Genomic DNA, 14,724 nt, shown 5'->3' on the forward strand with positions numbered 1-14,724 from the left:
TCTCCCTCTCCCACTGCTCTCGCGCAGTAATCCCCTCTCAGTGGCGCACATGCTCAGTACGGATCGCGCTTTTGCTCTCTCTCTCTGTAATGGCTGCGGGATGAAGGAGGGATGAAGTGATCCGGGATGCCTCTTGCCTGTGCCCGCCACACGCTGCAATCCTCCGCCAGCATGGCTCATGATCGGCCCGAGAAACGTCGCGAAGCCTAGTCCAGACGAGCCGCGATACTTTTGCTTCTGTAAGTGGCTTCTGTTCTGCACACCGCGGCTGGTTCAGCGGGGACATAGCAGCGTTTCCGTTCATTAAGCGACTGGCGAGCCGGGCAGGGTTACTATAGTTCAAACGAGCATCACAGCTTGTGGAAACGCACGCTGTGTGAGAGCGTTATTAGACTGACACCGTAGACCCGCAGAAAGCTAAATGAGCTAGCGACGCTAACAAAATAACAAGGATCACAGGTTCTCAAATCTTTAGGCTCAGTGTGTAATGTGTATACATACGGCTGTACTTGGCAGTGGCCGTTAACGTGCCCTCACGACAGTGTGAACGTCGCCAGGCCTTTGTTGGCTTTTTAATCGGTAACATTCATACATTTTATTTTTTACCAAGGTAGTCGACATACACAGAACTGCTTGCTTGAAACATCGCAACAGGCTCGTTCTTGTCGTGCTGGCCATGTGACTCCACACAGTGAATTTCCAATGAGTTCGGGGTTACTGTAGTTCACTCTGGGGAGAAGCTCAGTCACAGGGAAGTATCAACAGCAGATGACATGCTGGTTAGCCGCTGGCAGTCGCCTCAGGTGTTAAAAGGGCCATTATCATATATAACTGAATTTTCCTCGTGCTTTTATGTAGTATGTGAACACTGCTTCAGAATGTACTGTTCGTTCCCCAATCAATATAGTTAATACATGAAAATGGAGACACAAAAACTGCTATTTGTTTTTGTGATGTCACATTTGCATATATGCGCTTCGGTTTAGTCCTTTAGTTCAGACGTTTAGCCACTTCACTTCATGGCTTTGTTCAAACCTGATTGTTGTTTTTTTCCCCACTCTGGCTTGTGTGATAAAGCCGAGCCATCACACACATCCTGGTTGTTATGCAATGGGGTATGACCATCTTGTCCTGTGTGCATTGGGCTGGTAAACTACTTTCTGTGGCTTTCATTAATAAATCCACAGTCTGCCTTTTGTGTTTTCTCCTCTCCAGTGTAGATCCTGTAGATCTTCTTCCCTGTTAGTTAATCATTATCTCTAGTACTTGGACTCTCTGTGAACAGACATGTGTTCCATGTCCTGAGGATGGGCAAATGTGGAAAGGGCAGGGGAGAAGATGGTCAGTAGCACGTTTATGATTTAAGAAAATTTTAAAGCCTAGTTTTGCCTCAAAAAGCTACAAATGTGCCATCACCTCCAGGTCTTACTGTCCTCAAGGCTGTGTTGAGATGAAACTTATGCAAGGTCTCTCTCACCTTATGTTGTATCCTCTCTCCCCTCTCTGTCGGTTAGTTCAGTGCTGGTGTGAGGCTGAGTGCTGTGTGCGTCTGTGGTGGAAGAGTGGCATGATGGCGCTGAAGGAACGGATGGAGGCCGTACTGAACGTGGGTCTCCGTGTGCCCAGCATCATGCTGCTGGAGGTGCTGTACCGCTGGGATGTCAGCTCCTTCTTTCAGAAGATCCAGAGGAGCAGCCTCAACAACAACCCCCTCTTTCAGTACAAGTACCTGGCCCTCTACCTGCACTATGTGGGTGAGTTTCGTTCTCTGCTCCCTGCTCTTGTAATCCTTCAGAAAGTGCTTTTCATGGCCAAACCAACTGTGTTATCGCCTACTGTGTGGGTCCTCAAGACAAAATGACAGGAAATTCTGTTAAAGTTGGACATAAAGTGTGTGTCGTGTAAAAGTCATGTAGTGAATGACCAGCTTAAAATGAAGCTGCTGTTGTTTTGGCTTTTGAGTGATGTACATATTAGTTAGTTGGTACTAGTTAAGGCATGACATAAGGATTTGTGGTGCACCTAATTTCAGCAAAAGGATAATGTAAAACTAGTGTTAAAAAAGGACTTTGTACAGACTCACCACACAAATGCATGAACAAATCTGTGCAAAACCAGTCCAACCCAGTACAGATTCACAGGCTGAGCTGTTAAATTTGAGCAAAACACACTTGAAATTCACCCAAAACTAACTTGATAGCATGATAATAAGTTCCAAACATGTTGTAAGTAAGAAAAATTTAAGAGAACAGTGTGTGACGATTGATAACTGGCATTGATAAGTTGGCACCTAGCAGTCTGTAAACTATTGTTTAACCAAAATTATTGGAATTCGCATATAAAGTTATTGGAGCTGCTCTATTAAATTATAACTGCTATTGATCAGTTATTGTGAAATTTTAGGCTCTTTAAAATCATTATCATTCACAGTTTTCGTTTCGTTTACTACAGTCACTTCTCAGTTTAGTCACGGCACTGCATCGAATAGTTGCATTTTTATAGTTGTAACACATCTGATTGAATTACCCAGGCACCTGATGACGGAGTGTCGTGTTCTTTTTGACTGCTTGACATCAGCAGGTGATATGATTCCCTCCTTAAGAGCCTTTTATGTTCATTCAAGTCATGCTGCTTGTGCCCTGCCATAATTCTTTCTCTTTAACCGATGTCCCTGCGGAAGTAAGGATTGTAGAATACAGCACTTTTCATTTAAAATTCTGTCCAGGAATGCAGTCCATGTATTAGGATCAGAAGCAGCTGAAGTGCTCAGTAGGAGAAGCTTCAAAGATATTATAGAGTACTGAATGATCAAGGTCAATGGGCTGACAGTCTGTCTATCATGTTACCTGTGTGAGTGATCTCTCTGAGGACATGTGGATAATAGTGGTACAGTCTTAGACAGCGACAGATGATTGAGCAGCAAATGAGGCAAAATTAAATAGGCTGACAGGAGGCAGAACTTCAAAAAAAAAATTAATAAATAAAAATAAAAAAAGGTTTAAAATCCTTCAGACCAGGCTTCACTCCCTCTCTATTTCTGTCTGACTGTCTCTTGCTCGCTGGCCGTTTTTGGGGATTTGCTTACGCTGGGTTTCTGCTGACTGTGGGCCAGTGTCGTGTGGCTAGTTTGGGTGGTGGGTCTCCCAGACTGTCCTGAGTTTTTAAAAGAGCTCACTGGAGCGTGGCATCCAATGCCATTCAGCTACTGCCCATGCACACAGCCATGGCTCATGGCTTATTCACAGGGATTGTGTGTGTGTATGTGTTTGTGTGTGTGTGGGTATATGCATCACAGTCACTGTGTGCTGCTGAAAGGAATGTGTTTGGGTGAACAGTGTGAACTGTCTCAATGGTTCACGATCTGTCTGTTTGTTGTTGCCCCCCCCCCTCCATTCAGACTGTTGAAGAACATGGTGGAAAGTGCCCCAGTTTCAGGGTTATTCAATCCTCTGTTTCTGTTTAATCCATGGTTAATTCACTGAGCAATCCACTCCAGGAAAGCAGCATTTTTATAGGAAATTTTCCCGCAGTTGTCAAGGCAGTAATGAAACATTAGTGATGGCCTGTGCAGGCTTTGTGTGTACACATAGGTGTGAGTATTTGTGGATTACTGCTCATAAGGCATCGGTTATAATAAGAGCTATCTGGGGCCACTGGCCCATGTCTTTATATGCAAGCACTAGCCTGAGGTGGTTTGTCCACAACATGAACTATCTTGAACAGCAGGTCGAGTTTAACACTTTCAGAAAGAGGACTTATACATTCTGTTGTTCCTCCAGCTCCTAATGAGGGGTAAGTGGACTCTTTTTAATGATGTTGCTTAATTGGGTATTTGAATAAGGCATGTGTAATTTTAAATAAAAACATCAAATACATGCTTTTTAAGGTGTTTTTGACTGAGTAGGTGACATACAGCCACAAAGAAAGTTTGGACAGACGCAGCTGATATGTTTCACATAAAAAGGACCACTTTATGGAAAAGAGAACATTTTTTTTAATGGAGTAGATATGTAATATGTAAACATCTCATAACATATCTCCCATTCTATGCAGTCTATATATGGAAACTAGGCTGCAAAAACAGCCTGTTTTGAATGAATAATTTTGTGGTGTCAACAAAACAATAATTGGCTCTACCAGTTCAAATAAATGTTATAATGAATGTTTTAAATTGTTAAAACGCTTAAAGTGCCCATCCATTCTCCTGTCCAGACCTTTTGTCAGTCTCACTGGACTTCTGTTAATTTTAAGAAAAATGGCCCAGCATGTTCCCAAGACCTTTAGATTACAATAATACGACAATAAAAATGGTACTTTCTCCTCTGCTGAACACAGACCACAGAGCCAAAATAGGACACTCAAAGGCCGCTGGAACTAATAGAGATGGCCTTCTTGGACAACAGCGAGAGCCAAAGCTCCACTGCAGCAGTGCTCACTTCACTGCTAAAGCTGTTAATATCAATGTTCCCTTGGCTTTAGCCCATTATGTGGACAGATCAGAGGTGCTGCTTTATGGAAAGCCTCTCTGCCGTTTGCTTCCCCTCTAATGATACGTTAAGAATAGGGGGGATAAATTGCAGATGCTGCGATGCTGGAGGTGGAATGGAATCACAGGAAGGGTAGCAGAGAGAAGGACAGATATAGAGATGTGAAGAATATCTCTAGTCAGCGAATCCACAGGCACACTGTTTTTACTGCTTGTGGTTAATGTAAACGGTCTCTCTTTATTCTGGCTCATCACAGGCACTGCGTCGTTCTCTGGTGGTTTGATCCAAGAAAGAGCAAATTTGCTCATATTTCAGGATTACTATAAATTTCCTAGATATATCTGGCCGATCTTTCTCATGTTTTTTTTTCTTTTCTCTTTCTAAACATTCCTGTTTCCATTGCTTGTATTCAGTGTAGAGTATAATATGATCCAGAACAGTTTGCTGACATACAATCAATTTCTTTTACTTTCTATTTCTAGCAGCGTATTTTGTTGTGCTAGCAGGTTTTGCTGCCTTCCAGGTCACTGCATGTTGTCCTTTTCTCAGCAGTGCATCATGGTTTTTTTTTTTTTGTCTGTGTCTCTGTTTTCCATCTCATGTTGCCTGCTCAGTAACCACCTAACATGTTTACCAGCCCAGGCGTATGTCTGCCTCTTTGTGCGTGTGTGTGTCAAGCTTGTGAATGGCAGGAGACAGGGCTGCTGGAGAGGGTGACAGGTTCAGCAGCAGCAGACAGATAAAGCTCTCTGGGGTTACGTAACGTGACAGATCAAGCGGGCAATGCAGTGGAGTAATGAAAGCTTAATCTGTGTAGAGCAAAGCCTTAATCTCTTGCCTGCAGTTTATAGCACATACACACACACACACACAAGCACCTTACATGTACACTCACATTCACATGTGTACTCACACTCACACATGCTCACATGCACATAAATGCAACCAACTCATGTGCCCCATCCACACAGAGGTATCTGAACTCACTGCACATTCATAAATATGAACTGACCCAAATGTGAACCCAAATTCCACCTGCTGTTGCGTCAGCTAGAATGGTCTTAATAACTGTGTTAACGATTTTATATCATTTTGGTGATTTTACACATATAACGACGGGCCACGTTGTTAAGTAGACCTACACCTACCCTGCTTCTACATTCTTTGTCATGTGGGTGCACTTTATAGATCTACAGTTACAGAATGTAGTCAGTCTTTGTCTCTGCACAATTTCTTAGCTTCCTTTTACCCTGTTCGTCAATGGTCAGGACCCCCATAGGACCACACTAGAGCAGATATTATTTGGGTGGATCATTCTCAGCACTGCAGACTAGTGATGTGTTAGTTAATTAGCCAAATTAGATGCTTAGACTATCTTGCATATTAAGTTGTGCTCAACTCGTTCATCCAACATGTACGTTCATGACTTTTATGTTGAAGATAATAGTTAAAGCCATATTGTATTAGGTTTAAGTTTTAAAAAAATCTTAGATCTTGTTACATTTTGTCAGTTATGAGAAGAAAAATAATATTTCTATGTATAGATTAAGTTTCCTGAGTGGGAAAACACATAAATGGGTTTAATGCTGGGATGGAGAAGAGGAGTAGGCTAGTATAATGCAGGATGTGGAGCAAAATTTTCTGAAAGAAGTTTTGTTCGATCATCATTCACAATGTTTATTTTTCTTGCATGAAGTTTGCTTGAACATGAGAAGAATGGGAGAATTAACATTAAATAAAAAAATAGAAATAAATTGTAGATTTATTGTACATGTTTAATGTTTGCTATTGCTTTTACTATATTTGTCCTTTTATATATTGTTTTGTTACCTTGTGTACTTTATGATGGACTGTTTGTTTCTTATCTCTGTCATGATGAAAATAGTGTTGGCAACACAACTCTGTCAATTTATGTAGCAAAAATTTCAATGCACTTGATTTCATCATCCATCTAATAATAATATTAGTATGGTGATTTCTGGTGGGTTTTTCCCAATAGAACCAAGGCCACTTGAAAGCAGGGTTATATATCTTACTAGTTATGCTGATATTAATTGTGACAATGCACATTTCTGTACTCATGCAGATCTCTACAGTTATCTGATGACATATATAGAATAAAACAAAGTGCATAGTTAATCTGATTTGAGTGTGAAAAGTATGAGCAAAAAGTATCATTCTGGGGACTCTAGCATACCCACTAGCATTAGCTTCCTAAAAAGCTTGTCACTATAACCCGTTACAAAGTAATAATTCTGAAAATAATTATATGGTAAATCTGTTTCTAGACTACATTGGATTTTTGGTGATGAGCCAGTTACGTACTGGATACCAGATAAAAGTTATAAACAAAGAACTTTTTGTGCAAACTGTGTTTTTAAATCTGCTATTTTATACACTTCTTTGAGCCAGGCCCATGAAAACAATTACTTATCAAACTTTTGTCTGCTACTTTCAAAGCAATTTAACTTCCAACTTGACAAAGCTTGCTGTTTTTCTCTTAGTGTTTTAGTGAAGATGTCTTATGATGTCAGTTCTGTCTAGTAATGTAACAAAATCTAACAGTTTTTCTGCTATGATGGTGGCAACAATCCCTCTAGAAATGTCATGATTTGTATGAGTTTCATGTCTGTCATGTCAACAGCCTGTGTGAGAGATGTGTGAGATGTGTGTGAGTACTCAAGTACTTGGTTCACTGTTGGGGATGCCATTTATGAGCAAATATATAAACAACTAACAATTAACTAACAATTAACAGCTAACTAACTTTTATGTTTTAACAGAGTTTAGTAAATGTCTACTGATGATTCTGATAATATTCTTCATCCCTAGTCATTGGCTTATCTCACAAATCTTTTCTCAGTTTGATCTAAATACTAATCTTATTTGTAAAGATACACTACTCTTACAGTTCAGCAATATGATGTTTTATGGTTATGACGATAAATATGACTCTACTAGTGCATTTTCACTGTGTCGTAATAAAATGACTAAGTATTATAAGAATAAGTATTATGTTTCTAGGTATTATAAATAAGAAAAGTAAAGAACAGAGCTGGATAATCAGTTTTCACACCATGACAATGCCAAGCATTCCTGAAAGAATTTTTCTTTTATATACAAAAATACATTTTTTAAAATATGAAAGTATGTGGATTTTTTTCTACCAAAATGGCTCAAAGTCAAAACACATTTTGGACTTTAGACTAAAGTCCTTTTGCTTTGAGTGCTCCTATACCTTTCTTTCATTTAAACAAAACAATCATAACACGATGGTGGTGAGAATTTTATCTAATAACTCAAACACTATCCAGAACACTATCCAAAACTAGCACAGTTTTGAACAATTGCCACGAGGGACAGGGATGCACTCTCACTTCCTGCTCTAAAAGGCAGGGGTTTGGCCAAAATAAGGCTCCACCTTTGGACAAAAATTCAGTAGTGATATAAAAACATGAGAAGTTTTATTTTTAAGTCAAAGTTACACTCATTATAAATCTAAATATTTCAACTTGACTTTAAAATAAATCAAATCTTAAAAAAATGACATCGAATTTAAAAAATTGTAAGTAAAATTTGGGGACAGCCCAAATAGGGTTTGGGACAGCCACCTCCCAATAGAAAGTACCCTATCAAGGATGAGTTAGTATATATTTAGCTTATTAGTATCTAATGTTAGTGCGTTGGGTTTAAATACATCAGTGTTTTTTCCCCACTATGGGACTGCAGTTTTAACCAATTTGGTAGTATTGTTCATAGATAAAAACATATTTAATAAAAATGCCATAAAATACCCATCCCTTGTGAAGTATAAAGATAAATGTTACTGAAGACATCTTGTGTTGTGTCTCCCCCATAGGACACTGATTCATTTGACTTATCTGAAGCTCATTTGAATGTGTGTAGCCATGTCATATGTCTCTAGTCCTCTGGATTTTTTTATTTTCTTACATAGTTTTGGTTTCCACCCCTTGGCCTTCTCCTGACTGCAGTGGTGTGATTTCGTTCTTCTGACATCTGTATTTTGCCACAGTAACGTCACGTGCTTTTCTCCCCTGCTTCGCTCTGACAGCCTGCTTTACTGCATTTCTCTTTTGGCGTGCCTTCACCTATTCCTGAGCAGGATGTGCCGCTATTCAGTTCAGACATGCTCCCCATCTAGACAGATGCACAGAGAAAGAGAGAGTTACCCTGAGAGACCATTCCCTTGTGCTGTTGTCTATATGGACTGCCTTTTTACACAGAGGTGTAACAGTGATCTGTTACTGTCTCCTTTCTGTAGAAGTCTGACCGGAACCATAGAACCAAATTTTAAATCCAAACCTACATTTAGAAATAAATGTATAAATAAATACTGTTCAAACATGATCCAAAAAATCTGCACATTTTTAATCATAGTGCCTGTAAAGTTACTTGTGGTAAAAAAAAGGAAAACAATTGTTGACTTGATGTCAAGAATGCAAGTTTGCAATATGTCTGAAAAAAAAAAAACTGGATTTTGTTTGTGCTTACATGTATCCGATGACCTAATGCAGGACTGCATACTTCTCCAACCAGAGTGATGAGAAGTGCTAAAAACTCTGTGCTAAAAACTTCAGCTGGGTGTCTGAGATTGTGTTGGTGGCTCTGGAGGGAGTGGTACTTGGCAAACGCCTCAGTTATTTGTTAAACTGAGATTTTGATCAGTCAGAATTAAAATGAAATATCAAGTACATTTTGTAGTTTTGGAGGTCGTCTAATTTGTGTTTTTGGTTTTAAATACATTTAAAATATATATATATATATATATATATATATATATATATATATATATGTGTGTGTGTGTGTGTGTGTGTGTGTGTGTGTGTGTGTGTGTGTGTGTATGTGTGTGTGTGTGTGTGTGTTAATATATAGAGTTTGCATGTTCTCCCCATGTCTGCGTGGGTTTTCCCCCACAGTCCAAAGACATGCAGTCATAGATAAACCAATATTTTTGCATGGTCACCTTCATGGATTTTAAATAATGATTGATAATTAAAGTTAATAATTCTTGCAAGCTAACTTTGGTAAGCTGTAGCTGACGAGACTACATGTCAGAAATCCCACTCAGGGCATTCTGAGGTGTGGTTTTGTGGGAACAGTTTCAAGTAAAATCAAACATTATCTACAAAATGTGTCTTAAATGTAAAAAAAAGCACATGCTTTTCATAGCTCCGACTCTATATGTATGTGCGAGATCCTCTTTTTGCCTAAACTTGTCGTGCCTGCCTTCAGTGACAGACATTAAGATTTTATGTTAGGAGTCATGTAGTGCAGTAGTGTAGGAGTTAATTGTTGCCCTGATTAGTTGCCAGGTGTATTCAGTTTTAATATAATCTCTCTCTCTCTCTCTCTCTCTCTCTCTCTCTCTCTCTCTCTCTCTCTCTCTCTCTCTCTCTCTCTCTCTCTCTCTCTCTCTCTCTCTCTTTGTCTGTCTCTCTCTCTTTGTCTCTTTCTCTCTTTCTCACAGGTTACATCCTGAGTCTGGTTCTGCTGACCTTGCCTCGGCAGCGGCTGGTGCAGCTCTACCTGTATGTCCTCACCGCTCTGCTGCTCTTCGCTGGCCATCAGATCTCAAGGTGAGCCTCCAGAAGTATTCAATTACTCATCATAATGACTACCATAAAGTCTTTTATCCTAATAGCATGTCCCAGGGTTGTGACCACAGAAACTCGTTTGCAAATCAAATCTTACCCACACACATCATGTAAATGAAAGATACTGACCCAGCCTTGGTTTGCACCTCTTAAAGGTTTATAGGACTGAATGAAGTATGGCAGCAATTACTACAGAACTGCATAAGACAATGGGAAATTATTGCAGAGGATCTCTGTTCTGTTCTGGATTCAGTTGGCATCACACATTTTTATGCTTTCTCCACTCAAACACCCCTGATTTGACTCATCACATAATTAATAAGCCCTTTACATGTAGTTTTTTAAAAAACGAAAATGCACAGTATGTGGTGTCCACAGGGCTAGATTTAAAAACTACAGAGTTGTTATTTTATGTGATTTATGGAGTATGGCTAAGGCTCAGGAGGTGAGACAGAGCCAGGAGTAGCTCCTTTGTGTAAAGGCTTTTCATTCTTTCTGGTGTTGTTGAGTGTGTGATTATGGAATGGTGTGTCACTCGTGACAGGTGGCTGTTTAGTGTCTGATTAAGAGTGAGCTTTTAGCGCCCGTCTCCTTGTAATGTGTGTTTGTAGCTAGAGGCAGCGAAAGTTCAAATTAAGATCACCCAAGTGTGGCAAAGCCATTAAAGTTGCCTCGTAACTTACTCCTCTGTTTCTGTCTACTGTAGTCCCTGACTCTCCAAGCACAGCTAAGCCTGGCTTATTGTATGTTCATGGATGTGTGCAGTAGTTTTTTTTTTAAGAAGTTCTATATCATGGAAAACTCGAATTTTCAGTGTACTGCATGAACATTCTAAATGTTTTGAAACATACCATCACTCCCAGTCCGTAGAACATTATTTATATATATATATACACACTGCTCAAAAAAATAAAGGGAACACTCAAATAACACATCCTAGATCTGAATGAATGAAATATTCTCATTGAATACTTTGTTCTGTACAAAGTTGAATGTGCTGACAACAACAAAATCACACAAAAATCATCAATGGAAGTCAAATTTAGTAACCAATGGAGGCCTGGATTTGGAGTCACACACAAAATTAAAGTACTTAATGGCAGTCAGGCTACCTCTGTTGAGCACATGGAGGGCTGTACGGCCCTCCAAAGAAATGCCGCCCTACACCATTACTGACCCACTGCCAAACCGGTCATGCTGAAGGATGTTGCAGGCAGCAGATCGCTCTCCACGGCGTCTGTCGCTGTGACTCTGTCACGTCTGTCATGTGCTCAGTGTGAACCTGCTTTCATCTGTGAAGAGCACAGGGCGCCAGTGGCGAATTTGCCAATCCTGGTGTTCTCTGGCAAATGCCAAGCATCCTGCACGGTGTTGGGCTGTGACCACAACTCCCATTTGTGGACGTCGGGCCCTCATACCATCCTTATGGAGTCGGTTTCTAACCGTTTGTGCAGACACATGCACATTTGTGGCCTGCTGGAGGTCATTTTGCAGGGCTCTGGCAGTGCTCCTCCTGTTCCTCCTTTCACCAAGGCGGAGGTAGTGGTCCTGCTGCTGGGTCGTTGCCCTCCTACGGACTCCTCCACGTCTCCTGGTGTACTGGCCTGTCTTCTGGTAGCACGTCCAGCCTCTGGATACTATTCTGACAGACACAGCAAACCTTCTTGCCTTCTTGTGAAATTGATTGTCAATCAGTGTTGCTTCCTACGTGGACAGTTTGATTTCACAGAAGTTCGATTTGGAGTTATATTGTGTTGTTTAAGTGTTCCCTTTATTTTTTTGAGATATAATATAATATATAATATGGAAGCTAAATTGTAAACACAGCCGTTTTTGAGACGTCACAACATCTTCAAATATCTGCCTTTTCAGACAAAATCAGTTTATAATCATTCCTGCTAAAGTTATAAAGAGTATTTTCATTTGAACGTCTATTTAATGAGGCACAATACAGGGCAGTCTTTTGTGTTCTTTGGGTACTCACGTTAGTCACTGTGTGAAATGGTGCAACACGATGATATGCTCCACAAGAGTTGTACTGTATCAATATTGGCACTGATGCTGGCACTTCAACACAGTAATCATCAACATTAAACATCAGCGATGGGGAAAACAGTGATGCCAGCATTTCATGGAATGGCAATAATAGTTGGTGATATCAGCTGGAGTTCTTCCTCAGACTTTGGTTTCACCTATATGTCACAGATACACCAGAAAACCCAACATACAAACAGCATAAAATATGCTAACACACTAGCAACATAAATCAATGGAAGGAACCGCCAGATTCTCAAGGAAATGATGGCCTTTAGTCTTGGTTCTTCCTTTAGCATATCAGCCTGCTAGCTGGGCCTATGTGTCCACTAGCCTCTCCTGTGCTGTGTCTCCATTGGTTAGATGAATCATGTAGCAGCAGGGTCTGGTGGCCTTTTACTTCAACAAAGCCGAGAAATCCGCAGTTGAACTGCTGCTGCTGACAGCATGGATGACTAATATTTAATTAACTCCAGCAGAGTCTGGGGTACAGAGATTTAAGCATAAGAGAATGAGATGGACATATGAGACACATGACTTGACGACATCAACAAATGACATCTAGCACCGTTTTACATGTGCAGACCACAGATTCTTCTCTAAATTGTTTTTTTTTTTTAAACAATAAAAATATAAATGGCAAGGTATTGTATGTAAAGCAATTGTAATTTGTCTTTCTGTAGATTTTGTTTTTATTCAGCACATTCCTTAAGCCAGCAAAGAGGATCATGTCTTTATCATAAGGTCTGTTTCTTAACAATTAATGAACTATTACCAAACAAGGAATAATTCCTTAGTAAATAAAAACATATCATTTGTTTGCAAGTTAGAAATGCTGTATCTAAAGTGTATCTTAATAAGGTCTTATGTAAATTTGTTGACTGAGTTGAATTTTAATTATAAATTTTCAGTTGCAATTATATTTATTCAAGGAATTTGAACAAATAATTATCTGAATTCAAAATTACCAAACATCATAGTAAGGGGTCACATTTCATAAATTACTTGAATTGTAATTTTGCAGTAAATTACAATGCAGTTTGACAATGACAGTGTTTTCTTATTTTATTATCTAATTTTTCCATAAAGTCTGGAAGCAAATATTCATATTTAACAGTTTCCATCCATCCATCCATTTTCCAAGCCGCTTCTCCGTCAGGGTCGCGGGGGGGTGCTGGAGCCTATCCCAGCAGTCTTCGGGCGAAAGGCACGATACACCCTGGACAGGTCGCCAGTCCATCACAGGGCAGACACACAGACACAGACAGTCACTCACACACTCACACCTAGGGGCAATTTAGCATGTCCAATTGGCCTGACTGCATGTCTTTGGACTGTGGGAGGAAACCGGAGAACCCGGAGGAAACCCACGCAGACACGGGGAGAACATGCAAACTCCACACAGAGAGGACCCTGGTCACCCGGCCGGGGAATCGAACCCAGGCCCTCCTCGCTGTGAGGCGACAGCGCTACCCACCACGCCACCGTGCCGTTTAACAGTTTATGACTTGGAAATATCTTTACTAAGCACTTACTAAGGATGAGGAAATGGTTTTTGAGAATAAATAGATGTGGTATTCCAAATTCATTAAGATCTTTTAAATGTATTTCATCATTTGCAGTCTATTGTTAAACATTCATAAGCTCCTCCTTTTACCATCTCACAGATCATATGGATTTAAGCTACTTCTACTTAACAAATAACATGAACTTTGTTCTGTTTGACAAAAAAATTCAGAAGCTGATAATGCCTATTTCAGCTCATTGCTTGCTTTTAAGTACTGTATTGAATGTTTCATGAACTTTATTTCAGTTTCAAAGATGGTGCCATACTAATTTCAGTAAAATTTATTGCCAGTTGGTTATGAATTGTGACACTAACATATTCATAATACATAGCATGTATGTGTATGCTTGCAACTGAAAAGATTGCAATAATTAACATCTTACTCACTAGTAAATAAACAGTTAATAACTAATTTGCAGAAGACATTATTAACATGCCTTATAAATACATTTATACTGCATTTCCAAGCTTGCTTACGAAAGGCATGTTTCCACTTGCCAGTGCATTATTAACCATTAATAGTTGAGTAATTATTAAAAAGTTGACATTTAGAATAAAATGCTACCATCAGCAGAGTCTGTCTGGAAGATTCCCTGGCCTGTGGAAAATGCACTTGTGAATTTATTGTTTGAATTCCTGTGGATTTCTTATGTTTGCTTATATTCTTGTATGTATATATTGTATATTGTGTGCTGTGCAATCACAGAGTTGTATTACATCACGAACCACAAACCACAAACAATTATCACCAACATGTCATGTGGCAACAAAGGATCATATAGAAATGCAGTTTACATGCCAAACGGTATCTAAAAGCTTCCCTTAATTATTAGCTACATTATAAAACTAAAGGAAGAAACTTTGGAAATCAAATGTGTCTTGACTAAACTTTAGCAAATCAAAAATTGTGTGATTATTTTTTTTTTTTTTCTGAGCAGACTGGCTGATTCAGTCAGATGATTCAAAGTTGGCATGAATCAGAAATGATATGCCATTATTTTCCATACTATGTAAGCTGGTG

General features: G+C 39.5%; 1 protein-coding gene across 1 annotated transcript in view; it reads left to right on the forward strand.

The window, feature by feature from the left end:
- rnf145a (ring finger protein 145a) overlaps window positions 1-14,724 on the forward strand; it is a 34,019-nt gene continuing 19,295 nt past the window's right edge. Inside the window, exons 1-3 of the mRNA XM_017698402.2 lie at window positions 1-239; window positions 1,515-1,754; window positions 9,976-10,084. Of these exons, the coding sequence (XP_017553891.1) occupies window positions 179-239; window positions 1,515-1,754; window positions 9,976-10,084 (410 nt within the window). The 5' untranslated portion in view covers window positions 1-178. The remainder of the gene's footprint in view (window positions 240-1,514; window positions 1,755-9,975; window positions 10,085-14,724) is intronic.

Source organism: Pygocentrus nattereri, chromosome 8 (assembly GCF_015220715.1).
Source record: "Pygocentrus nattereri isolate fPygNat1 chromosome 8, fPygNat1.pri, whole genome shotgun sequence".
NCBI lineage: Eukaryota > Metazoa > Chordata > Actinopteri > Characiformes > Serrasalmidae > Pygocentrus > Pygocentrus nattereri.